At 42.7% G+C, this 25,331-nt stretch overlaps 4 protein-coding genes across 4 annotated transcripts; 2 read left to right on the top strand and 2 right to left on the bottom strand.

The window, feature by feature from the left end:
* Positions 1–411: 411 nt before the first annotated feature.
* On the bottom strand, positions 412–7,927 carry atad3 (ATPase family AAA domain containing 3). The gene is made up of 16 exons (XM_053435168.1): positions 7,750–7,927; positions 7,139–7,215; positions 6,145–6,246; positions 5,966–6,025; positions 5,809–5,878; positions 5,553–5,718; positions 5,174–5,243; positions 4,850–5,005; positions 4,700–4,756; positions 4,487–4,612; positions 4,282–4,406; positions 4,147–4,198; positions 3,957–4,027; positions 3,678–3,845; positions 3,147–3,255; positions 412–2,417 (listed from the first exon to the last, which is right to left on the bottom strand). Exons 1-16 carry the CDS (start codon positions 7,925–7,927, stop codon positions 705–707), a joined length of 3,300 nt encoding a protein of 1,099 aa, XP_053291143.1. The 3' UTR covers positions 412–704.
* Positions 7,928–9,690: 1,763 nt separating this feature from the next.
* mrpl20 (mitochondrial ribosomal protein L20) lies at positions 9,691–12,356 on the bottom strand. Its single transcript, XM_053435484.1, has 4 exons — positions 12,143–12,356; positions 11,799–11,909; positions 11,051–11,128; positions 9,691–10,940 (listed from the first exon to the last, which is right to left on the bottom strand). Exons 1-4 carry the CDS (start codon positions 12,227–12,229, stop codon positions 10,767–10,769), a joined length of 450 nt encoding a protein of 149 aa, XP_053291459.1. The 5' UTR covers positions 12,230–12,356; the 3' UTR covers positions 9,691–10,766.
* A 117-nt stretch (positions 12,357–12,473) lies between these two features.
* Positions 12,474–17,608, top strand: sdhb (succinate dehydrogenase complex, subunit B, iron sulfur (Ip)). Its single transcript, XM_053435469.1, has 8 exons — positions 12,474–12,624; positions 13,833–13,966; positions 14,766–14,851; positions 15,225–15,361; positions 15,816–15,932; positions 16,030–16,131; positions 16,241–16,363; positions 16,987–17,608. The coding sequence occupies exons 1-8, from the start codon at positions 12,553–12,555 to the stop codon at positions 17,065–17,067; spliced, it is 852 nt and encodes a 283-aa protein (XP_053291444.1). The 5' UTR covers positions 12,474–12,552; the 3' UTR covers positions 17,068–17,608.
* A 1,315-nt stretch (positions 17,609–18,923) lies between these two features.
* mfap2 (microfibril associated protein 2) lies at positions 18,924–25,199 on the top strand. Its single transcript, XM_053435483.1, has 9 exons — positions 18,924–19,019; positions 20,630–20,691; positions 22,174–22,221; positions 22,669–22,695; positions 22,804–22,884; positions 22,987–23,028; positions 23,115–23,202; positions 24,184–24,257; positions 24,351–25,199. The coding sequence occupies exons 2-9, from the start codon at positions 20,661–20,663 to the stop codon at positions 24,452–24,454; spliced, it is 495 nt and encodes a 164-aa protein (XP_053291458.1). The 5' UTR covers positions 18,924–19,019; positions 20,630–20,660; the 3' UTR covers positions 24,455–25,199.
* The last annotated feature ends 132 nt before the right edge of the window (positions 25,200–25,331 follow it).

Here is a 25,331-nt window from a genome sequence, read left to right as displayed (position 1 = left end):
AAGTCCAGGCGACAGCCAAAATGTTTACAGGTTTTCTGTTCGTCCATCCCATTCTTGTAAATATCTCAAAAATCTCACAAGAGATTTTAGTCGAATTTGGTACCGATTTTAACTTGGACTACTAAGAACTTATTAGATTCTGGTAGTCAGAGTTCAAGTGAAGGTCAAGGTGACCTAATAAACAAATTTTGGGCTTTTTAAATGTGATATCTCAAGTTTGTCTTAAGGAATTTCTTTACATTTTTACCAGTTGTGCCTTGGACTCACAAATTAACTCATTTCAGTGGTCAAAGGTCACAGAGATCTCATATCAGCCTGAAAAAAAGTTTTTAGACTAAAACATGTCATTCAACTACAATAAACAGTGTCATTTAACAAACTGTTCATAAGACACACATCAGACAATCTTAGTCTCTTTATAAAAACAAACACCCATTTAATCAGTTCAAGAGACACAACATTTATATACTGTTCTTACACTCTGGTTTCAATGTAAAGTACACTTTTACATTCTTTATTAGAATCAAAGAGTCTCAGTTATTGTTTGTGTTGAAATGTTAATTGATTATTCCTCCTACATACAAGCCTATGAACTCATCTTCTGTCATGAATGACAGTCCAGCAGGCTTTTGCAGATAAACTGACAGAATAGATAAAGGGACAGGACACTAATCTCTCATATCCAGGCCACACCAGTGAACAAATCAAACTGGAGTTCCATCCTTAGGAGGAGTGGATTCAGTCTTGCCTTCTGTTTTCACCTTGCCCTCGCTGTCAGTTACACTAGCAGGCTCGGCTAAACTCTCAGGTGCTTTCACAGATTCTGCTTTGGCAGCATCTTGACTGTCCTGTCCAGCTGGGAGAGCACTTTTGTCCTCTGCTGATTGGTCGATGTCTGAAGAAGGTGGTGTACTGTCAACTTCTTGCTTGGCATTCACCTCTGAGGCGGGAGCAACCACCTTTTCGACTTCTGAAGGAGGAGGCACACTGTCAACCTCTGGCTTTGTGCTCAATTCCAGAGCTGGATCGATCACCTGTTCGACTTCTGAAGGAGGAGGTATGGTGTCAACCTCTGGCATTGCACTGATTTCCAGGGCAGGAGCAATCACCTGCTCGATTTCTGGAGCAGGTATGGTGTCAACCTCTGGCTTTGCGCTGATTTCCAGGGCAGGAGCAATCACCTGCTCGATTTCTGGAGCCGGTACGGTGTCAACCTCTGGCTTTGTGCTGATTTCCAGGGCTGGAGCGATCACCTGCTCGATTTCTGGAGCAGGTATGGTGTCAACCTCTGGCTTTGTGCTGATTTCCAGGGCTGGAGCAATCACCTGGTCGATTTCTGGAGCAGGTACGGTGTCAACCTCTGGCTTTGCGCTGATTTCCAGGGCAGGAGCAATCACCTGCTCGATTTCTGGAGCCGGTACGGTGTCAACCTCTGGCTTTGCGCTGATTTCCAGGGCAGGAGCAATCACCTGCTCGATTTCTGGAGCCGGTACGGTGTCAACCTCTGGCTTTGCGCTGATTTCCAGGGCAGGAGCGATCACCTGCTCGATTTCTGGAGCCGGTACGGTGTCAACCTCTGGCTTTGCGCTGATTTCCAGGGCAGGAGCAATCACCTGCTCGATTTCTGGAGCAGGTACGGTGTCAACCTCTGGCTTTGCGCTGATTTCCAGGGCTGGAGCAATCACCTGGTCGATTTCTGGAACAGGTATGGTGTCAACCTCTGGCTTTGCGCTGATTTCCAGGGCTGGAGCAATCACCTGCTCGATTTCTGGAGCAGGTATGGTGTCAACCTCTGGCTTTGTGATCATCTCCATAGCTGGAGCAATCACCTGTTCGACTTCTGAAGGAGGAGGTATCATCTCAACCTCTGGCTTTGCACTCATTTCCAGGGCTGGATCTATCACCTGTTCGATTTCTGAAGGAGGAGGTATCATCTCAACCTCAGGCCTTGCGCTCATTTCCAGGGCTGGATCGATCACCTGTTCGATTTCTGAAGGAGGAGGCATCATCTCAACCTCAGGCCTTGCGCTCATTTCCAGGGCTGGATCGATCACCTGTTCGATTTCTGAAGGAGGAGGCATCATCTCAACCTCTGGCCTTGCGCTCATTGCGAGGGCTGGAGCGATCACCTGAGTGATGTCTGAAAGAGGAGGGATAGTGTCAACCTCTGGCTTTGCGCTCATCTCCAGGATTGGAGCGACCACCTGCTGGGCCTGAGGTGCCTCACTAATGGGCAGATTGAAGCCCATTTTGCCTCCAGCGGTTGTCGCCCCAGCTGAGAAAGGTGTAAGGGTCTTGGAATCCTCCTCTCCAAGCAGCCAGTCCATCTTCTGAATGTGTTGCTTGACAGCGTCTTCGACACGAGCGTCAATCATAGCCTCGGTCAGGACGCCGTCTTCAGAAGAATATGCTGCCGCCTATGAAATAATAAAACAAAACACGTTTTTTACAGATCCGTCTAAATTAAATAAAAAAATCGTAGGAAAATTTGAAGAGCATCTGGGTTGTCATGTTTACTGTGATGGGACATTTTGTATTTAGATAAGTTTAATGAAAGATGAACAAGTGTATATATAGAATGTCATATATCCTAAGATGTTTTCTGCAGTTAGACTGGTGAAATCCTCTGTGCTGATGTGTATTGGCTGGAGACTCCTGAGCCTGCTGCTGAAAGAAAGGGTTTTCACAGCAGGGGTTATCTTACTGTCTGCAACAGAGTGACCATAGGTGTTTAAACGGCGCAGACGAGGGGGTCTGAGACAACGGGGGTTTCACTGAGAGAAACAGGTTTGAGTCTCAGCAGAGGCCTCATCTAAATTTGTAGTGAGACTTCGAAGGGGTCCTCATTCAGATTGAAGGTGACCAAATCTAAGCCTGAAGACAAGACCCAGAGAGCTGATTGGATGGACATTCTACCTCTGTGAAAGGAGGGGCTTATTTAGTATAAATCAAATGTGATTCCATTGTTCTGTGCCATTGACCCAAGTCTGACTAAATGACGAGGGTGCTCTGGTCCCTAGCCGCAGCTAGGTTGAATTGTATGAACCAGAAGATAATTGTTTGTCGTGTGTTATGTATTAAAAATCCCAATACATTTACACTGCAGTTTGAATTGAAGATCACAGCAATGACTTGAGGGAACTTACCTGCCAGGCCACACCCAGCTTGGAGATCTCCCTTCCTGACATGCCACCTGTCCTCTTCGCAATCTCAGAGCATTTGACTCCATAGTCGAACTGTGCCAGCTTCATCCTCCTGTACAAACACAAGGACAGCAGAAAGATGAAGAAAACCGGGTGGAGGTTCTTACTGTTTAGCTGGCCTGGATCCACTTTCATTCTAACTGCTGTGTTTTTGCACCTCATTTAATTTCCTGGCCTGAGTGTGTCACTCCACCCACCAAATCATACATCTCATACATTGTTGTTCGTGAAAGCACTGTTATTGACAAAGTCACTTACATTGAGTCCAATCCGCCTCGGCTACAGAGCGCTGGTTGCTTATTTATTCAACTTTTATTTATTAAAAACGTCTGTTCCCTGGGCCCTTAACAATATACATGCCAAGTATGAAGCAGATAGAATTAATGGTTCTTGGGCTATGCGTTCAACATTCAGACAGTCAGAGATTTCTGCTATTGGTAGATAATAATGCTGTAGTGTTGGGATTGTACTCACTGTCTCCCTACAGTGGCGGGTTCCAGCACATATTTGTCAAAGTACAACCGCACCAGCCTTTCCCTCTCCTCAGGGCCCGGCAGAGCAAAATTCACTATTTCATCTATACGGTCGTTTATGGCCCAGTCAAACTGCTCTGGCTGGTTACTGGCCAACACCAGCATGAACCTGCAGGAAGCACACAGACATGGAGCAGATTAGAAACGTGCTGCAAAGTATATGAAATTGTTTGTGTTTAGTTGAAAACACCAGACTGACAGAGTGAAAATAAACACTTACTTATTGCTCTGCTCTCCAGTGCGATACAAGAAGGCATTCAGCGTGGCTCTGAGGTCTTCACTGATCTTCTCCTACAAAATGTAAGAATGCTTGTGATGTTATTGATGATAAATAATGCACGCATTATAAATTACATACTTTGTAGAGAAACTACCAAGGTTTCTGATAAATAAAATAGATGCACACTTACTGTGGATCTCTTGCGTAGGAAGGCATCAGCTTCATCCACAAACAGCAGCAGCCTGTGAGAATATCACTAAAATCACTTCACTGGTGATACTTAAACAGCACATTGTCAGATTATCATAATATAGAGGAAATGTACCCGCGTCGACTTGTGCTTGCCCAGTCGAAGACTTTATGCATGGCGGTCACACCATCACGACCCATGGGTGCTACATCGCCACCAGTCATAATTGCATAGTCCATCCCAGAATGCATTGCCAGCTTCTACTCAACACAAAGACAAACCTCAGTCAGTCAAAGCTTCAGTGTACAGGTAGTCTACATCATGGGGACATCAGGCGTACCTTAGCAAACAGCGTTTTGCCAGTGCCTGGCGGGCCGTACATGAGGATGTTCCTGTAGAGGCCGTTATTCTGCCTAGTGTTTCTGGTTGCTATGGCGATGTCACGCACACGCTCTTCAAGGGAAGGCTAAGAAAAGATAAAAATGCATTTGTCTGAAGTTGTTAAACATTAAATTAGGTTAAATCTTTTGTAAAGACTTTGATATCCACTTACACTGAGCACCACTCCTTCAAGTGCATCCTGAGGTTTGCTCCTTAATCGTTTAGTCGTCTGAGGAGTGAAGGAGGGACAGGAAAATGATTATTAACAAATCAGAATCTGCAGCCACAAAAAGTAAAAGAGGTTCAATTAATAATCAGGTACCGTGACTGGATGCTTGATTGCCTCTCCCACAGTTAATCGGGACGTCTCTCGCACCAGCGACGGCTTCCCAAGCCTCGCCTCGATGTAGCGTCCTGCCACCCCCGTCGCGTTTCGGGCTGAATACACGCCAACAGCTAGAAGGGTCAATCCTGCCACCTGGTAATGTGACAGAACAGTTAATACCATTTTCAAACATTGGTCAATGCAAGGAACGAGAAATCTGCATTATTCAAACATTTTAATGGGGATTTATGAACACTCTTCTTGATAATCTAATATAAATAGATTAATTTTACTAAGTGTGGATGGAATCAGACATCTCACCGTGGCTACGACTTTGTCCCCGTCTGAAATAAAGGCTCTGAATCCTTCTCCAAACACAGCACCAGCGGTTCTAAAAAGCAAATACTCTTATTAACTGCCAGGTTGCCTTTAGGGTGTTGTCACTTTACATATAAAACTGACTATTTCTGTGCTATACTAGAGTGATGGTGACTGAAACTGTTTTAAACACTTCAAACATCTTCAATTTACTAGATACATGATTCAGGACACGAGGAAACATCAATAAAGTATATTGTATTATCATAAACACTAGAGCCCAAATACAATACAATGCGTGTGTATTGGCCAATATTATCAACCAACAGATAAATGGATCAGGCTCTGAAAAATTTAGTGTAAAAATCATAGCGTGTCTCACTTGATGGACTCCAGCACCGTCTGTCTGTGTTCTGCAGCCCTCAGACGGATCTGCTCACGGATGATATCAGCGTTCTCTCTCTCCACGCGGGCTCGAGCTTTGGATTCGGCTTCTATACGCAGGAGCTCGTTCTTGTGCCTCAGCTCCATCTCGTGCTCGATCGTGGCTGTTAAAAAAAAAACACCACGACAAATACATAAACCTCAGCAGCTTCCAGGAGACCCTGTCATCTGTGTAGCAGTGGTAACAGCCATACCTTTCCTCATGGACTCCTGCTTATGTACAGACTCCTCCTGTTTGCGGAGGTTCTCATCATTCAGAATTTGCTGTTAAATATAAAAACAAGAAATCATCAGCCACTACAGCTCATTTAAAAAAGTATTTCACACTAAATAAGAAGGCGATAACGTCACCTGTTGCCTGAGTTGTTCCTCATATCTCTGTCTGGCCAGCTTGTCTTGGTACTGAGCTCTCTGTGGAGGGACAGTAAACAATCAACTGTGAACTCCAATTGTTCTGATTCACTGCTGCAATATACTTCAAAATTTGTTTACCTCAAAAGAAATAAGGAAAAAAGTATTTATGTTCATACCGCTTGATGCTGCTTGGTCTCTTCATTCAGAGTCTTCCTCCTCTCCTCACCCTGGACTCGTATCTGTTCGCCTTTCAGCTGCTCGACCGCTGCTTCGTACTCCTGTTGCAGTGGCACAAAAACAATGAGAAATCACAACACACAACCCAGAACACTTCATTGTATTGTGTTCATCGTAACACTATGGTTGTTTGGGTCATACCATAGATATCCTCCGAAAGTTACACACATTGGGCTGGATCTGACTTGTGATTTATGTTGTATTTACACGAGTCATTTTCAAACAAACTCTGGAAAACTGGGTCCTGACATTTTCAAAAATGTGCCTTTCACATATGCATAGTGCAGCAGTTGGCAGTCCGATTCCAACATTCAGGCGAGGGGTGGCATCTGGCTAGAGCATGAAGGAGGCATGACGAGTAAATGCCAAAGTGGAAATCACGTGTTTTAGTTGACAGCGCATATGCATATACTTATGAAAAAAACTTTTTTATCCTCAGATATATTTCTATTCATTTTGTGTTTTCAGCTGTGCATCTGTCCCGCATTAGAAACGTCATCAACATGACAACTCACTCGCTGGACATTTCACTTAAATTGACACGGAATTACACCTCTTATTCATACATGATTTCAATTTTCACCACATGACCAATCTTTACATCTATATTTAAATGCTACATTCATATAAATACTTTTAACTTAAACTAGCATAATCAAATGTGTCTGAATCCCATCTAGATGGAAGGATAAAGCTCTAACAGATTTTTTTGCAGTGACGTTTGCAGAAACGTCATTTCTTTCACTGACTCTGCGGCACAGACTTAAATAGAAATATGGGAGGTATGAACCCTCAGTGTTGCTCTAAGACTTGTTTCAAGACCTGTTTGCATGGTTTGAGAAAACTAGGATGTAAAATGAAAAGTTCAATGAACTCTACTATCTCACTGCCCTGCAGCAGATCGAGAGTGGAGCAGGTGCAAAGTGTCTGTACCTTCATTTTGCTCTGGTGCTCCATCTGGGTGCTCTGCTCCTGCATACGAGCCAACTCCAGAGCTTCTTTGGCATGTCCTGGGTAGAGGAGAGAGGAGCGGACAACACACAGCTGAATGAGAGTCCTACCGTGGCTCTGTCTCAGTTGGATCTGCAGGATCCAACCATGGAGTCCTGACAGGAATCCTCTTATCCTGTACCTGACAAGTTTACATTCCCTTTGAATCTGATCGGTAAATTGGCTTCGAATGATAAACTAAATACAGTGCACAAAATAAAAGCTGGTGCATGTGTGTGTGCGGGTTGAAGGTGAGTGTTACAAGCAATGACTGCAAGGGGATGACCTTTGAACCCTGTCTGCTTGATTGAATGAAGCAGTGGGCAGCAAGTGACTGTTCTCACGAGCTACCAGAACGAATAATATGAATGGTGAAAGATTAAACTAATCACGTGTATAGCTGCTGGTTTAAATCGTGATGCCGGGCCCTTATTGAATGACTGAAGCCACCTCCACCGCGGAGCAGAGAGGAGCAGGTTGCTGCCGCTGCTGCTTCAACGCTGTCACTGAGCAGTAATGTTATTAAAGTCGAGCTCCTACTGCTAAACACTTACGGGATTTGTCGAGCTCCTTGGCCGCGTTTGCGGCTCGCTCCAGCCCGGTGGGATCGAAGTTGCTCCATTTGTCCTTGGGTTTATCTCCGCCGCCGCTGGAGCCTCCGGCCGGCGGCGGTGGTGGAGGCTGAGCCGGGGCTTCGGGCTGCCCCCGGTTCAGGCCGAACAGCCACGACATGTCCGCAGAGGAGGAAGAGAGGTCCGAGTGTCCGGGGCTGTGGACAGAGACAGGGACAGAGAGGAGGAGGCGGCTGCTGCTGCTTCACTGATGTCCCTGCACTTCCTCCACACGTGTGTCACGCCGCTCTAATCTGCGCATGTCCACCAGAGGGCGCACGGTTTCTCTAAAATAACAGCAAGCTTGATTGGCTCGTGGCGAGTATTCCCTCCTCTCATTGGCTAGATCGCTCGCCACCGTGTTCTCGAAAGGTCAAATGTAGTTCCGCCCACAGTTGCTACGGCAGCCGGAGAGGGTCATATATCCAACACCGCACATAGAATGGGACAGTATGTTCCTGCTGTTGCATCAGGCTGGTTGAGGTTTGGTAATTCAGAGGTCATGTGTCTTTTAAGTCAGTGAGTTTGATTACCAGAGAAAAAAGTACAACCAGGACAGCTCTCAAAAAACCTACATTCAACAAACTCTCTATGCACTCCTGATTCCCTCTGTTTTAGATTCATTTAAAGCAGTGGTCACCAACCTGTTCAAGCCCAAGATCAGAGGATGAATGTACGATCATAAAAACACACAAAGATAGGCAGTTGTGCAACTGTATCTATTCAATGCACAATATTTACATAAGTATAAATTCATATTTACAGCATCTGTTACATTCCCAATATTCAGCTTCTCTGTTCAACAATATGTTCTGCGGGGGAGCTGCTACTGTAGCACAATGTTTTACATCGGCTTTGCCTTGAAAATGGCCACAAATATCACTATTTCCTTGTATAAAAGTTGACCTGTGTACTCAAATAAAAACAAGTACTAAATAGTAAGAAGCATGCAGCTTCCGCTCTTGCAAATATTTCACAATAAAAACAAAACATTTCCCACAAATAAACAGATTTTTTTTAAACGCATACAGAAAGTGTTGCAACCATTTATGTTTGTTATATAAATTCATTCGGTAAACATTGAAACTCAGTTGAAAGATACTTTTCTCTGTTTATTCTGCTGTGAAACAGAATGTTTTTCTGTCTATGTCACAAACGTATTTCCAACACTTCCTGAACCCTTTTAAAAGTAAAAGCACTCCAGCGTTAATACGTTAATAAATTAATTTGTTTTAACTGGACTTTGATTGTTATTGAAAGACCAGAAGATGCACGTACTTATACCGTAGTGTCCTGATATTTATTTTGGTACAAAATCCGACTTGTAATCAAGGAAATGCATTCAAATTATGTCTATTTTTATATTTCTGTGTTAATATTTTTCCTATATATATATAGTTCTTAAGTTTATATCGTTCCTATTTTTTATATTTCCTTGTGTTTACATGGTTCCTTTTCATATATTTCTTGATTTTATATTGTTCCTAATTTTGTATTTCCTGGCATTTACATTACTAAATTTAACAGGGGCCCATGATCTATGCTATACTATATACAACAGTATAGTCAGACATTTAACAAGCACCTTCAAAACTTTGCTGGCACACGAGATTGACTATTGTGCTAATATGCACATTTAATTAGTAATAATATTAGACAATAATAATAATAGTAATAATAATTAAGCCTGTCTAGACATAATTTTGGTTTGAATGGGACTGGGTTTGAGAGGAAGATTGTGTCGACCTGAAACTACTTTGTCATGCCAATAAAAGATTTGTAGGGATAAATCAGCCAAAGCAACTACAAATATTAGGTAAAATAAAATACCTCTTAAACTCCCATCCTTATAATAGCTGGTTTTTCAATGAAGAGAATCAAGAATAAATATCAAAATGTTTAATGAACTAAACATTATGAGAACAAAGGGTAAAATACATATTTACACAGACAAAAGTCATCACATGATATCACTTGAGGTCACTCTTTTCTTCACAACCTCCAAAAAACTCACAATCCAACAGCATCAAATCATAATTTAACAAAAGGTTGCATGTGGTGAACACAAGAAAAGTTGTGGAAATTGATAATCACATCCTCTATCTTGATTCTGGAGGAAAGCAGCTCAGGAACATTGCTATAGTATGTTGTACCGTAGTCAGTGAATGTAGCAGGAGCAGGTGTGTACAGACAAACAGTTGCTATGCTTTTTAATGTCAGATCTTGGATTATGATGATGCTCGACTGATGTTTCACTGCAGAACTGAAGTGTGATGAACTGAGTGTATGTCTGGTCAAGTAAACCATTGTAAGCACTGTCACACAATAAATAATGAATAGCAGGGGCTTTAACAGAAGTCTTATACAGTTGACAAAACTCTTCTTTTGAATGGGTTTGAGTAGCATGCGTGCAGGGGACCACAGCATGTAAAGTAACCGTCCTGGAAGGTCTAAGACCAAGGCACTTCAACAGTAATCATCTGCCCTGCCAAAGTGTCCTTCAATAAGATATAACATCCTTTTCTACTTCCGGGATTTGGATCTGTTGGCAACTCTTTCTCAGACAGAAGGAAGAGGGGTTAGTAACAGGGACATTTTTCTTTTTTAAACTCTGGACCATAGTGGTGCTTATCAATGTTGGAAACACAGGCAAGAGACACTGATCAGGCAGTGGATAACAAAGTGTCAGCCAGTGAACTCCTCACAAAGAGCCCCAGGCAAACCATGAACCGAATGGTGGTCAGACCCTGACCACAACGCGGGTCTTTTCTGTGGGTTGTTAAACATAGGACAACCTTGGTAAACTGATCAACAAGAGTGAAAAATACCTGATGAAACAAACAGTCTATGTAAAGCAAAGAGGTGAGTGCATGTCTGGTCATCTTCAAGATCATCAACAATCCAAGGTGCTGCTCTTCAAACCACACAGCAACTGGAAATACATAACTGTAGCAAGCTGTTTATTGTAATAAAACAATTCGGGAGAAGACACCAGGAGGCTCTTTGCCGTCGCCCAGCGCTGCATTGAAGCCTTCCTGTCGCCGAGCCTGTGCCAGCTTAGCGAGTGAGAGGAATGACCGAGGTTCTGTGATGGCCAGATCACTGATAACATGTCGGTTCAGAGCAACGCTGGTCTGTGTGGAAGAAGAGAGGAAATGTCTTAAAAACAAATACAGTGAAACGTCAAATTTATAAAGATCTTACAGAATGCTGTTACAACTTTCTAATCAGTGACACAACCAACCTTTGTAAGGTTGTGCATGAGGGCAGGGTACTTCATGCCGTGCTCGCGTGAAGCTGCTGCAATGCGGGAAATCCACAGCTGAAGAAATGACAGCACACATTAGAATGATAACCGTGTTCATTACAGATCACAAATTATTTGTATATAAAATGGTGTTTTTGCAAGATCTCAAGTAATTCCCTGTACTGGTTACAATGAATACACATTCTGCCCACTGAAGACGTGAAATACTGGTACAAAACGAAACTGAGATTGGAAGGACACCTGACTTTGAAGTTAGTGACAATATTTTAAATAAGTTTTCTTTGTCACTTTAAAAGAGCTTTTCTGTGGTGTCATCCAAGTGTCCAGAAGCCCAGACAATCAAATTCGACTCGAGAAGAGGTCATTTACACCATGTTTTCAGCCTAAATGTCTTCTGTGATCCACGTGTGAACACGGCTCCAGGAGGATATTTAGGCTAAAACGATGTAAACCCCTGAAACTCCAAGTGTTTTGTGCAATCAAACACTTCACCCACCCCACCATCTGCATAGTGGAGATGGTAAATGGTGAATGGATAATAAGTGGGTTTTCATTTTAGGGTGAACAATCATTTTAGAGAAAGATTGAAAAAGGAATATGACTACAACTAAAAATGAATATAAGATGTTGGGTCCTGCAGCAATAGTCTGGACCACGCAGCTGTTAGAAGTAGACGAGAGGTTAGAAGACACGTGTTTAAAAGGACAAACTTTATAAACCTTACCGTCCTCATGCTGCGTTTCTTCACCCTCCGGGCTTTGGTGGCGTAGACGAAAGCTCTCCTGACGGCCTTCACTGCCAGAGTGTAGCAGCGGTTCTTTCTGCCCCTGAAGTGCTGGAGGAACAAGCGACAGCAGGGTGACTACACCGGATCTACCGGGAACATGTCGCACACATTACAGTCACTACACCCGGGGTGACGGTGAGCTGACCCATCTCCCAACAGCACAGTGACTCACTAGTTTCCCCGAGGTCACGACAACACACAAGTACAACACGATGACATAAGTCACAACAACGTGGGAGCAGGTCCGCTGCAGAAGCTCCAGGAGATAGACGCGACCTTACCCGCGCGTGTTTCAGAACTTCTTGAACTTTCCAGTATCTGTCGGGCCCGCGGCTCCTGATCCAACAAGGCAGCGTCAGGAAAACCATGTTTGTTTTCCGGCCGAGGTGATTCAACAGAAGGAAAACACGGGGTCTGAGTGACCTCGAGCCAGTTTCACCTGGAAGGAGATGAAGGAAACTGGGTTCACTTCCACAAGCGACTGACGCAGATACACTGGGTGCGCTCGTTTTTCTAACCCAGGACACGTTGTATGTGTAGGCGTGTCATGGACTGTATATGGAGGAGGGTGTTGACTCTGCACCGCCCGGCTGATCTGCTGGGAGGAAAACAAGCGCCACTGCGAGAGAAGTGAGGCGGCCGCGGTGGATGCTGGGATAGCAGGGTCGGAAGAGGTCAGACAAGCTCCAAAATGGCCGCTGTTTGTTTCACGTCCTTGAGCCGCTGCGGCGTTGTGGCGTCTCGTTCCCCCGCAGGACTGTTGGTAAGTTAGACTCAGTGTCCAGTTTATATTGGGCTGTCCGGGTCACACCATGAAACTGTCGCTTCCCTCACAGGAGCCCTTCACCTTCTGGCCCTGAAGTCAGTGCTAATGCTAGCCCGCCCTGTCAGCTGCGGTCACACTGACTGCGCTGAAACTTCAAAATATCTGATGTTGTTGGTTTTTCGGTTCGAGTGCCCAGCATCAAATATAAACTGTTGTTACTCGAGAGTGTTTAACCCAAAAGTGTTTACCTTACAACCGTTAGCTGAAACCATTCAAGCTAATTAAAAACATCAGCCTGAGGGAAGGGATGGTTGTTTAACGCCACTGTGTAGTAACAGAGCAAAGTTCAGCAATACTTCATCATAATTCAAATATCTGATTATTGACAGTTCTATGTCTATGAATGGAAAAAACAATTCAGAGCAGAACTCCAAAAAACAATCCAACAACAAAACCAAAACAAGCCTCATAGTGCTCAATTTGTAAAATCTACAGTCTTATACTGTATATAACACAGATCCAAGACAATTTACTTAAAAGAAAAATACAGGTACAGAGAGAAATAATGTCATTACAATAGTATACAAACAGATATTCAAGAAAAATAATCTGTAAAATTAGTTTGTTTAAAATATTAGAAAATGGAAATCGGTTATGAACCCTGATATTTTCTCGGCGATAATTAATGGATTAAATGACTGGAGAAAGGTCTGCTACTCTCTTAAGAAAAGATAAATAACGTATTTTCAAAATAAAAATGCCAAACATTTCTAGGTGAAATCTTCTCATGTGTGAGGTGGATTCTTGAAAGCATGTGGTGGAAGTATGTTCTGAATTTTTAGTGCTTATCTACACAAAGGTGCTTACCAAATTTTCTGCCGTTGTATTTGGCACATTTATCATTAAGCAGTGAAGAGTTTTGACAAGCAGTCTTAAAGATGGATACAATCCTTGCTGCTCATGGTCTTTTTAATGTCGGACACATAATTTGGTGACATCCGAATCACATTTACACCTTGATCCCATTTTTATTCCAATTGGAAGCAATATATGGAAAACAGCAGGTGAACAAGGATTAAACCCTGAAAAAAACCTCTCCAAGACTATTTCTAACTTTGTGTTGTCTCGTTACTATGCATGTATGTGTGTATAATGTAAATAGACCAGCATAATAATCATATTTTGTCTCCTCTTGTCCCTGTTAGGCGGTGCGGTATGCCCAAACAGCAGCGGCTCCAGCAGCTCAGCCCAGAATAAAGAAGTTCCAGGTGTACAGATGGGACCCAGACACTCCAGGGGACAAACCCCGCATGCAGACCTACGAGATAGACCTCAACACGTAGGTGTTACAGCTTTTCTCTCTGAGTGAGGAGGATGAGGAAGGCCAGTTTGTGCTGCATTTTGTCACTGCAACTTTCAAACTGTGTTGGTGTCTATTATCTACTTAAATACACTTGTAAGTAGAAATGCACTGAGAAGAAAGCATACCTCTGCCAAGGATCCAAAATCCTATTAAATTCAACCAAGCTGCACCAAATTTCACACACTCACAGATTCCCTACATTTGACTGATTATTTTCATCAATTTCCAGGAAATATTCTTCGGTAAAACCGTGAAAAATGCAACAATTTTAAAGAAAGTGATAACTAATTCCGGAATATGCCCCCTGATCTGTATCTGTACCAACCTTACTTTATTTGATGGGTTCTTCCCCGACCCATACCACATCCTTTCACCAAGTTCTGAAAATCTGATCATTTGTTTTTGTCTAATCCTGCTTAAAAACAAACAAACCTACCAACATACACACACACAGGGTGAAAATATAACCTCCTTGGCAGAGGTAAAGTCAAATTTGTGATTCTGGTCATGTTTACTTGCGCTAATGGTGGCTTGGTGCAAAGGGCATTGCTCATTAAATCCAACTACATGTAAACAGAGGGCATAATCAATGACCTATGAACAGCCTGCAGGTGGATTAAACTCAGGTGGATTAAACTCGGGTATATCTGGCAGCCTGTCATGTTTCCTGCCCTCCTCCTTCACCTGTTCCTCTAATCAGCTTGAGAAGACTCAACTCTCTTGTGTCAAATCAACTTGCAGCATTGACTCCCTGCCTGGTTGTTCTCCTCTACAGTTGTGGTCCAATGATTCTAGATGCACTGATCAAGATCAAGAATGAGATGGACTCCACTCTGACCTTTCGCCGCTCCTGCAGAGAAGGTCAGGAGGCTGGAGTATGCCAACAGAATTTATTATCAATTTATATATGTGCCATTACGAATAAATTTAATACAAACGCCTAAACACTCAAATGTACAGAAGCATTAAAACTCAATATTTAGTTTGCCCAGTCACAGCTTATGTAAAAACAATGGCGGCCTCTGTACAGAAGACCCGCTCCTAATGTTAATATAAAGTATATAAATATAAAGGGCTCATTCAACGGGTAAAGGAAACAAAATTTCATCGAACAGAAAATATCATTTAATACACTTCAGTAATAAAATGCATAAGTAAGGTTAAGTGATGGAGTTTGTTTTGTCTGGTTCTGTGCCATAAATGACAGTGAAAATGTTTATACATCTTTCTGCAGGTATCTGTGGGTCCTGTGCAATGAACATTAATGGAGGAAACACACTCGCTTGTCTCAACAAGATTGACACTAACGTTAGCAAGCCAACCAAGATTTACCCTCTGCCACATATGTATGTGGTCAAAGACCTGGTACCCGTAAGTAAAAACCCTGAATAAAGAATCCATGACAGACCTATTGGAGCAGATGTTACTCCAGTTGTTCCAATTGTGTATAAAACACGTTCCCCTCCTTAGCTTAATTTAGAATTTATAAAGTCATAACATCAATGATTTAAAGTCTTTATTTATTGTCTGTATAGTACTTGAATGCATGTGTTTATGTGACTGCTGCTGTTAAAATAAGTTCAGGCTCATTTGATTTATAGCTTATATAAGGTGTTGTCATATTTAAACCAACCGGCCAAATGTCTTTTCTTTTTAATATCCCAGTGATAACAGGTTAACCCTCATGACAACTATTTCTCTCTTCTGTTTTGATGTGGTGCTGTTTTTTGAACATGGATGAATTCCTTTAACACAATCAGACCCATTTTTTCAAAGTTTATTTCTTGCAATTAACTTTTATTCTGACTTTTGTTTGTGTTGGCAGGACATGAGTAACTTCTACGCACAGTACAAGGCCATTGAACCCTACCTGAAGAAGAAGGACGAGTCAATGGAGGGGAAAGAGCAGTACCTGCAGACTGTGGAGGACCGACAGAAACTGGTACACTGCCGGTTTTATTTTGGTAACACATTGCAGGCTTTACAGTGCTCAAAGTCCCAAGACAATGAATATCCCTTCTTGATTCTCTCCTGTGTAGGATGGCCTGTATGAGTGTATCCTGTGTGCCTGCTGCAGCACAAGCTGCCCAAGTTACTGGTGGAATGGTGACAAATACCTTGGACCCGCTGTGTTGATGCAGGTGTGTGTGCGCAGGTCGAACACATCAACATTAAATATTATTGATCTGAATCAATTAAACATATAGCCATGTGTCAGAATTCGTAGTCTTATATCCTGCCGTCTCTCAGGCGTATCGCTGGATGATTGATTCACGAGACGAGTTCACAGAGGAGCGTCTGTCCAAGCTGCAGGATCCTTTCTCCCTCTACCGCTGCCACACTATCATGAACTGCACCAAGACCTGCCCCAAGGTGACCTGTCAACACTCGTGTCTCGTGCACATCGCAGTTCACACCATAACACAAGTACATCTTGTTATCCATAATTGCATTTCCATCAGTTGCATCTTTCAAGCGTGGTGCAAGGACAGAACTATAAACCAGAAAGAAAGAACCAACAAGACAGGGTTTTAGTAAAAGACACATCCTTTATTCTCAGTATCCATGAGTATCATGTGAAAAAAAAAAAATCTGTATTTACAGATATGTGTAGCCTCAGATTGTGGACCTTATTGCGTTAATATGTTAACCGGCAGCAAAGTATTTTTTTTATTTGCATCTGCATTTATTGATATCTGTTTACGAAAATCCTAATATAATAATCCAGGTGCTTTAAAAAGTGTAAATGTCTCATGACAAAATATATTTTCTACCTGATGCACAAAGATTTTCAACATCATATATGTATATATATTTATATATAATTAACCCTGATTAAAAAATGAAAATGTTGCTATATAAACACAGCCAGGTCACTGGCTTATTCTGTCCTGAATCTTGTGTTATTAAAACATAGACTACCTCCTGCAACATCTTCATCAAATATCACAATGATTCTCAATGGTCTCTTTTCACCTGTCTCCTCTTCCTCACAGGGGTTGAACCCAGGAAAAGCGATTGCTGAGATCAAGAAGATGATGGCCACATACAAGGAGAAGGCGGCGTCTGTCGTTTGAAACCTCCGCTCCAGCATCCTTTCTGTAACTTTTCCCTCCATGATATAAATTGTATATTAATTAAGAATGCTTAAATGGTCTGAAGGGCCAGTGCACCAGTCAGCTCAACCACCACCACCACCACCACACCCTGGGTTAACTAATAGAAATGTGTGTGTGTGTGTGTGTGTGTGTGTGTGTGTGTGTGTGTGTGTGTGTGTGTGTGTGTGTGTGTGTGTGTGTGTGTGTGTGTGTGTGTGTGTGTGTGTGTGTGTGTGGTTGGAGGACTTGGTGTTAAAAACGCACATGTACAGTATGAATGCAGATGAGAGTGTTTATTAGTCTGTACCACATCATTGGTATTTATCTCCAGTTCCACTGTCTGTTTGTTTGTGCTTTTGAGAGAAACAATGCTGCATAGCTAAGTAAAAACAATTTTTTGTATCTTTCTTTTATGGCTTATTGCTTCTCAGGGTAGCAGCCCAGTGTTTAAGTTCATTCAGATCTTCCAACTCACCAACAACAGTCTTTGTTTTGATGAAAAATAAATAGTCGAAATGCCTGTCTTCTGTTTTTATTGGTTATTACTTGTCCTCACTGATGTCTCTACAACTATTCACCTACCACACCTGCAGTCATTGGCTGACTGTCCACTAGAGGTCATTACTGTGCAGAGGCCAAGCCCAAAATGGGTTTAACTGAGACCTGTCACAAAGGAAGACGTTTGTGATGACAAGTGTTTGAGTGACACACGTCTGTGTCAGTGTTTATGTATTGTTATCTTTATTTTATTTTTGGGTTTTACTGTCTGTTTGTGCCATTCTTCTGAACATGATATCTATGGAACACCTCAACACAATCCTTTCACATTTGGAACAAACATTTACTTTGTTGGTCAAAGGTCTAATAGCAAGGTCACAGAGGCCACACAAAACATGGTCTTGGCCTCTTGAATGTGATATCTCAAGTCTGGCTTAAGGGGATTTCCTTAAATTCTGATAAATTGTCAAAGATTACATTAAAGGTTCAGCTTATAGTGATCATAAATGAATATGGAACAAAGGTAATATAGACAAACTGCACTAGTTGGTGGAGGCATACAACATAAGCAGTAGTATATTTCTACTTTAAATATGATTTTTTACCAAATTCCGTTTTCCTTAATCTTGTTGGTCATTTGCTTTGATAATTCGAAGCAAATGTCTGAAAAAGACCTAAACTATACAAATTGTAAAACTATGTGTAACACCATAGGTAATTGTGTTCTCTCGAAACAGAGCTTTCAGATTAACAATCTCTTCTATTTTGCTGCACACTAACTGGTTCATTTGGAAAGCCTCACTCTGCTCTACAAGATTCGTGTTAGCGTTAGCCTGGACTGATGTCATAACCTACAGTTTCTGTAAACTAGCTAGTAAAATCACAGTTTAGATGAGTAGAGAAAAAGAAAAAAAACATGCTTATATATATAAAAATGTATTAATAATTAATCATGAGATACATATAACTGACTGCTGATCGCAGCCCATAAAGTTTATTTTGTTCGAAAGAGACACAGCGGGTTGATATTTATTTCACAGCAGATGACATTTGATAGGATTCAGGTGGTTTTCATGGCTGGCGTTGATTCAATACTGTAGTTCAATTCTTAATTCGTTTTTCACATGTTCATAACTTTTTTATATAATGGTGACATATGGCATTTATATCACTCAGACTGGTAACCTATGGCAAGAGTATATGTGTCAATCTAACATTTGACCAGTTCATCAGTTTGTTTCCTTCTCTTGACCTGTAACATTACACAGTGTAACCCTGATCTTGCTGGGTTTGGGGGTCGGATAACGGGGGCTGGAGGCTGGATGGGGAGGAGACTACAGATGTGGGGTGGTACAATGTGGCTGTAAGGTCCTCCTGCTCTCACAGGACACATGAGAGCTGAGCAAAGTCGGAGCAAACTGAACCAGAGTTAGGTAAGAAAACCACGTCTTAGGTTTGCAAGATTTTTGTTTTGAATTGGACACACTTTGTTATTTTTACAGCATGCATGTGTGTGCAGGGCTTGACTTGTGCTGAGAGTTAGAAAAGGAAAATAAATCAGGGGATATGTGAGGAATGCATGCAGCCCGATCAGCGTGTGAGAGACGCAGAAGCATCCCAGCTGTTTATCAGTCCTCAGAATGAAGAGCGCATAATGGAGGGGCATTCGTGTGCATGTTAATGGCTGTGGAGGGCTGACATGTGGTCCTGTGTTTTCACTGGAGAGAAGACGGAGGAGGGACTTCACAACACAGCCTGTAGCAATGGCACTACAATGGAGAGGGGGTGCCAAGAGGGAAAAAAAATCAGCTGCTGCTCGAGACTGGGGGTCAATGAGGGCACATGGAAAGATGGTTTAAATGTGTGCTTGTTTTTTATTCATAGCTGGATTAAATCAAAAGGTGTAAAACCAATGACAGCAGGGGATCATGTTGCTGTCCTCAGAAACTCTTGGTAATGTGTGAGTGTGAACGTGGGGGGGGAGATGGGGTCCCTAGCTGGGAAGGGAAGGAGTCATTGGGGAGGGGGGGGCTAATCGCTCCCAGATGTTTGCTGTGAAAACATATGGTTTCTGATAGCCACTGTGATGCACAAGAAGAATGCGTGTGTGTTTGTGTGCATTTGTGTTGCAGTATTACACACACACACACACAGATTTATTGTTACACATGCAGAACTTGTGCAAACAATGTTTCCATCAAGGTTTGCTCTCAGTGCGGCCTTACAGAGCAGAAGTCCACAGTGTAGGATGTGTAGAAGGCACATGTTGTGTGTATGAGGTGGCCTGCAGTGCTGCAGCGGAGGAGGAGCATTCATACTTTCCACAATGAAGAAAAAGCAGTTTTGTCATTTTGGCAGGAAGCAGGAGTTAATGGACTTCTCTGTTTGCAACGCTGTGACTCACTGAATCCCATCGACAGCTTTAGAATGAAAGATGTTGCTCTGGTTGTCGGTGATGTCTTGATGTTGTCAGTGTTTCATTTCTCTGTCCACATGTCATTTGGACTCAACCTGAGAGGCCCTCACTGCCTGGTGGAGTGAAGACGACAGAGTAAGGGGCTGAGGAGGAGGGAGGGTTCGAGGAAATGACCAGTGAGGGCGACAGAAGGAAAACGGAGGATGTGGAGGCAGACGTAGGGAGGGAAGGAGGGGTGAACTCGGAGGGCGGGGTGGGGTTGAGGGGTTCTCTGTTTCTTTTCCTGGAATGCAGCCTCCAGACCGTCTGCTGCAAAGAGGGAAAAGTAGGAAAACAGAGGGGTTGTTCTAAGGAAGACGAACGTGCCACATTCTTGCTGTCAGGCTTTTCTCCCCCTCTCACTTGCCATGGCTGTTTTTTTTTTGGTGTATTTTTAATTTTTTTGGGGTGGGGGGGTAGGGTGGCAAGGGAAGAACAGTGGGGGGCTGAAAGGGGATGGAGGGCGGGGGGGAAAGAGGGGAGAGGAGAGTTCATGGAGACCAGAGGCACATCCAGCACTGTACAGCACTTCATTCCCCCCATGTCGCCCTGCCCTGATGGTTCCATCTTCTCCTCATCTCCCTGCAGTGTTGAAGTCAGTCTACCTCCCAACGTGACCATGAGAGTCCTCCTGCTAATCTGCATGCCAGGTAACTGCACCACCGTCGTCTGTCGGCTCTGAAAACTTGGCCTCAAATCTTGCTTCGTGCTCCAAAATGTGACACTGTCAAGCATGAGGATTTGAGAAGCAGTCTAGTTGCTTTCGTTCCCACTGTGGGATGAGAAGCGTCTGTACAATACATGTTTGCATTGGCTTAGTATAAACTCTGGAAACAGGCTCTGTCGACAGGTAAACAAATCCCATCTACAACAGAAACGCACAGAGCATCATCTTTTTCACTCTGCATCAAACCACCGAGAACACGACAAACAGGATTTAAATAATGCAACCATCTCTCGTGCAATAAATTATTCTAGCTTTTGTAAAAAATAGTTGGACTCCATCACTTGAAGTAAAGCAACGGTTAAGATGATTGGTTTTAAGGGATATAAGATGGTAACAGTTCTTCAAATAGAAGTAAGAGTGGATGTGTTGCAAATTAGCTGAAATACAAAATTCTTAAAAGATATGATGAAAGATGATTTAACGTCCAATGGTGTGGAAATACACACTCTGAAGTCAAGAGATTTTAACGGCAACACTATATAACTTTTGAAAGGAACAGCTCTCCTGCATTTGCACAATCCAGTGGTTAGTCCGGCACGCCCCCCTAACAAAGCCAGGAAATTCGATATTTCCTACACAAGCTTTTAGCGGTTGTCCATTTACATCAGAGTGGGCCATTTAGAACAGCCTGGGCTTTACTGGGAGGGCGGGCCCGAAAAACCATGCATTTACCGACAGAGACTGAAAAGAGGAGCTGCAGCAATAGACAGAGTGATGTGATTTTATAACATTAGAGCATGTTAGCCTTTTCATGTAATAACACAAACTTAAAAAATGATCCTGAATATGAGCATAACATGTCTCCTCTGAAGCACTGAGGTGACTTTGTGTCACTTTTACTCACAGTGGACGTGACAGGACAATGCTAAAGACTGTAAAGTTGTGTAACAGTAAAACACACTTTAAAGCTTTTGTAATTATTGTAGGGTGGCTAAGGAGGTAGAGCGGGTCATCCACTAACCAGAAGGTCTAAGGTTCGATCCCTGTCTCCCCAATTCCGCATGCCGAGATACTGAACCCCAAGTTGCCCCCGACATCTGTGTAGTTGATATGAATTTTCTATGTCAGAATGTGTGTGTGAATGGGTGGAGCTTAGAGTGATTGTCAAGATTAGAATATATATCTAGATACATTATATTATATATATATAAATATAAATACAGACCATTTAGCTATTGTAGTCTTTACCTTAAAAGGACGTAAGTACAATGTTTCAAACTTAAGAAATTGAGATTTGAAATCAAACGTGAGGGCAGATTACAGATATTTTATAACAAAGTAGTAGTGCACAACAGTGTTTCTTAGTTACAGTATCTAGAATACTCGTAATTACTGACTTTGTACCTTTGCATTGCCCTCATTGCTTCATTTGTGTGATGACTCTATTTGTCTGCAACCTCAACAGTTCTGCTGCTCGCCCAGGCTCAGTACCAGGAACCATATCCTTTTTTGGGTGAGTTCATTCAGAGAATATGGGATTGTTCCAGCACAGCATCGGTTTATATCAGAGTTCTCCACATCTGGTCCGGATCTCTCCCTGTCCTCTGATATGTCACTTAGCCTTGAGGAGCCCTTTCTCTCCCACTCTCTCTCTCTCTCCTCTTGTTGTTATTTACCACCGGCATAGCAACCGTTTTTCACAGTGTAATCAGCTCTCTAACCACTCGTTATGTGATTGTTTGTAAACATCTTGCATATGAAGTCATGGATTAGGACCCCACAAGCTGCCTGTGTTCTTCTCCAGCTTCGTGCAGGTGGTTCATTTTATGTGGAGCGGTGCTTTCTTGTGTGTGTGTGTTTGTGTATTTGAGGGGGAATGAGGGGGTGGAGACGGTAATTGGTTTCACAGTGTTGATCTCATGAAACATTCTTTTCTCCTGCTTATGTCACGGCTTCACAGAGGACTATGGGCCCGATTACTTTCCAGGTAAAATAAATGTAAACACAGAGATGTTCACTTTAGGTCGTTAGATTTTACGTTCACGTTTAAATGTTAATTTCTTGGTGAAAAGAGATCGCTCCACTCTTGTTTCAGAGAGTCCAAATCCCGACTCTCCTCCCGGAACCTACCAGCAGCAGGTCAGCTTGGATACTCTGGTACGTCCAGAAAAATCAGGTACATGTGTTTAATTCTCCTGTCAGAGTCACAGGTCACGTCAGTGTGTTTAAAAAGTTTGTCAGCAGCTCACTTCAAATCTACTTTGTTATGTGAACTCAGAGTCCGAGTTGGAGACGGAGCCCACGGAGCCAGGACCGCTTGGTGAGAACGCTGCAGAAATGAGGACAGCTCATCAGATGTTTACTTTCAATGGATAAATAATTTTTTCCTGTGTATCTGATTTCCAGATTGCAGAGAGGAGCAGTATCCCTGCACCCGGCTCTACTCTGTGCACAAGCCATGCAAGCAGTGCCTCAACAGCCTCTGCTTCTACAGGTATGCATTGGTTTTGCACGTGTTTTAAATGAGCAGCTCAGATAAACATTCAGCCATTATCTCTCAGTCCTCTCTAAAGTTTGTCGGACAAACAAACACTTCTCCTAAACCAGACTATTAGAACAGCTCCAACAAGAAAAGTGTCTGTCAGATGTTTACAGGCTCGTTCCTTGGGCCATACCCAACCATCCCACTAATTTGCATTAAAGTCGGTTCAGTAGTTTCTGTGTAATCCTGCAAACAGGCAAAACAGCAATTAAAATACTAATGGTGTGAGTCTTTGAACTTAGGTCACAGTTTTAATAGGTATAGTTTCCTTTCTAAAGAATCCCGGGTATCTTTTTAAACAGTTAGGTAATGTAGCTTTTCCCAATCCTTACTTCCAAAAGGAATAAAAAAAAATTACATTTCACTTGGGACTGCAGCAACTTCAGGAAACAAAGAGTCGCTGAGAGGCTGAGGTCGGGTGTCAATAGTTTGAATGACAGACTAACCCAAAGATTACTGAGAAAAATGCATTTAACTTTTTAAAGAAAATGGTGGTCAGCTTATTGCAACATGGACGAACTCGTAAATTGAAGCAATCACAGGGATCAAAAGAAAAGTAGCATAGCACTTTTTACAGCAGTATATGGTTGCAACTGAAAACAAATCATGGTGCCTATGTTTATTATGATGAAGAAATATGTCACTTAGTGCAACACTGTGGTTCATTGGTCCATGTTTAAGAGTTCATGGGTGACATTGGAGGTTTATCGCACAGATGAATGTTTTACACAGATTATACTTCCATGAGATTTGTCAACAGTAAACGATTATAGAGATATTTCCTGTCATAAGCAGGGTTTTGATTTATGTGAAGATGACTGTATTTTAGGGTGAACTGCTCCTTTAACGTCCCTGGTGCTTCAGTGCTCCACTTAAACTGTATTTAAAGACCCTCTGTGTGTATAACGGGAATAAACATGTGTTTTCATTCAGTTTGAGACGAGTGTACGTCATCAACAAGGAGGTCTGCGTGAGGACTGTGTGCGCCCATGAAGAGCTGCTCAGAGGTGGGTTCAGTGTGTTGTGTGTCTCTCTGTTTGTGTGCCGGTCCAGAGACTCTTGTCGTGTTAACTCTTGACTCCTCTTGCGTGTGCGTGTAGCGGACATGTGTCGTGACCAGTTCTCTCGCTGTGGCGTGGCGGCGCTGAGCGGACAGTGTGCATCACTAGGAGGAACCTGTGGAAAGAGCTGCGGTGGCTGCTGATGGAGTCCTGAGATCAGGGACACACCACCCGCCCAGATACTGCCGCTTGTCTACAACTCTTCCACATCCAATGACTTTGTCCTCCTCCAGCTTCTTCTTCCTCCTCTTCCTCCCCTCTCCCTCTGACTCTTCCATACAAGACCTTTCCTCTGTTTCTCTTTGTTTCTCCACATTTATGTCTACCCAGTAGAGCCTGTATGTATGGTTAAATATACTCCAAAAGACATTGATGACAGTACTAATCACTGGTGCTATACAAACTTCACACTGGTGCTATAAAGAGTTAACCTTTAGAGATGCACATAAAACTGCAGAACATCCTTTTTTTTTTCTTCAATTTTTTTGCCATATTGTATCACATTAATCTCATGCTTTGTGTTTGTTGATATGTTACTGTACTTGTGTTGAGAAGCAGTCATTGTCAAGATGACCAGCTCATCAACGGTGGCCACTGTGCTCTGACACCAGAGAAACATTAATCAGTATCCAGCCGTCAGCAGTCTCATGGTTGAAGATCGTGAGATGTGTGAGGAGACAGGTGGTGAGTGACCTCAGTTTTTGCACTTCTGCCACGTGGATCTGAGCTTAGCAACCAAGCTGCAGGCAAAAGAAAAATATAGAATTGTATTCCAGTGGCAACAAGTGCTCTGAAAAGGCATCTCACAAGTGGCCTCTGTACTACTGCTTTGTAAAACTGTCACTATAAAGACTGAGAAAAAAATTAAACCTTCTTTTTTTACTACAACTGTTCAGCGTGTGATTGAGTCGAATGGGATTTGTCGCTGTGATGTAATCTGAGGCAGCTCGGCTGGCAGATAAACATCAGCAGATATGAGCCTTTCAAAGCCATATCAGTATCAGCCTTTAAATAATTTGC

The sequence above is a fragment of the Pleuronectes platessa genome, chromosome 2 (genome assembly GCF_947347685.1).
Source record: "Pleuronectes platessa chromosome 2, fPlePla1.1, whole genome shotgun sequence".
Taxonomy (NCBI): domain Eukaryota; kingdom Metazoa; phylum Chordata; class Actinopteri; order Pleuronectiformes; family Pleuronectidae; genus Pleuronectes; species Pleuronectes platessa.
The sequence above is the reverse complement of the archived record's forward strand: the minus strand, read 5'-3'. Positions and strand labels throughout refer to the sequence as shown.

Coding starts and splice junctions, on each gene's coding strand:
- mrpl20 (XM_053435484.1), bottom strand. CDS start 12,229: ATGGTTTTCCTGACGCTGCCTTGTTGGATCAGGAGCCGCGGGCCCGAC. Junction 11,910..12,142: donor AAGTTCTGAAACACGCGCGG/GTAAGGTCGCGT, acceptor TTGTTCCTCCAG/CACTTCAGGGGCAGAAAGAA. Junction 10,941..11,050: donor TCATGCACAACCTTACAAAG/GTTGGTTGTGTC, acceptor TCTTCCACACAG/ACCAGCGTTGCTCTGAACCG.
- sdhb (XM_053435469.1), top strand. CDS start 12,553: ATGGCCGCTGTTTGTTTCACGTCCTTGAGCCGCTGCGGCGTTGTGGCG. Junction 15,933..16,029: donor TGGAGGACCGACAGAAACTG/GTACACTGCCGG, acceptor TCTCCTGTGTAG/GATGGCCTGTATGAGTGTAT. Junction 16,364..16,986: donor GCACCAAGACCTGCCCCAAG/GTGACCTGTCAA, acceptor TCTTCCTCACAG/GGGTTGAACCCAGGAAAAGC.
- mfap2 (XM_053435483.1), top strand. CDS start 20,661: ATGAGAGTCCTCCTGCTAATCTGCATGCCAG. Junction 22,222..22,668: donor GGAACCATATCCTTTTTTGG/GTGAGTTCATTC, acceptor ACGGCTTCACAG/AGGACTATGGGCCCGATTAC. Junction 22,696..22,803: donor TGGGCCCGATTACTTTCCAG/GTAAAATAAATG, acceptor CTCTTGTTTCAG/AGAGTCCAAATCCCGACTCT.
- atad3 (XM_053435168.1), bottom strand. CDS start 7,927: ATGTCGTGGCTGTTCGGCCTGAACCGGGGGCAGCCCGAAGCCCCGGCT. Junction 5,006..5,173: donor GGGACAAAGTCGTAGCCACG/GTGAGATGTCTG, acceptor TCACATTACCAG/GTGGCAGGATTGACCCTTCT. Junction 4,757..4,849: donor CAATCAAGCATCCAGTCACG/GTACCTGATTAT, acceptor TTCACTCCTCAG/ACGACTAAACGATTAAGGAG.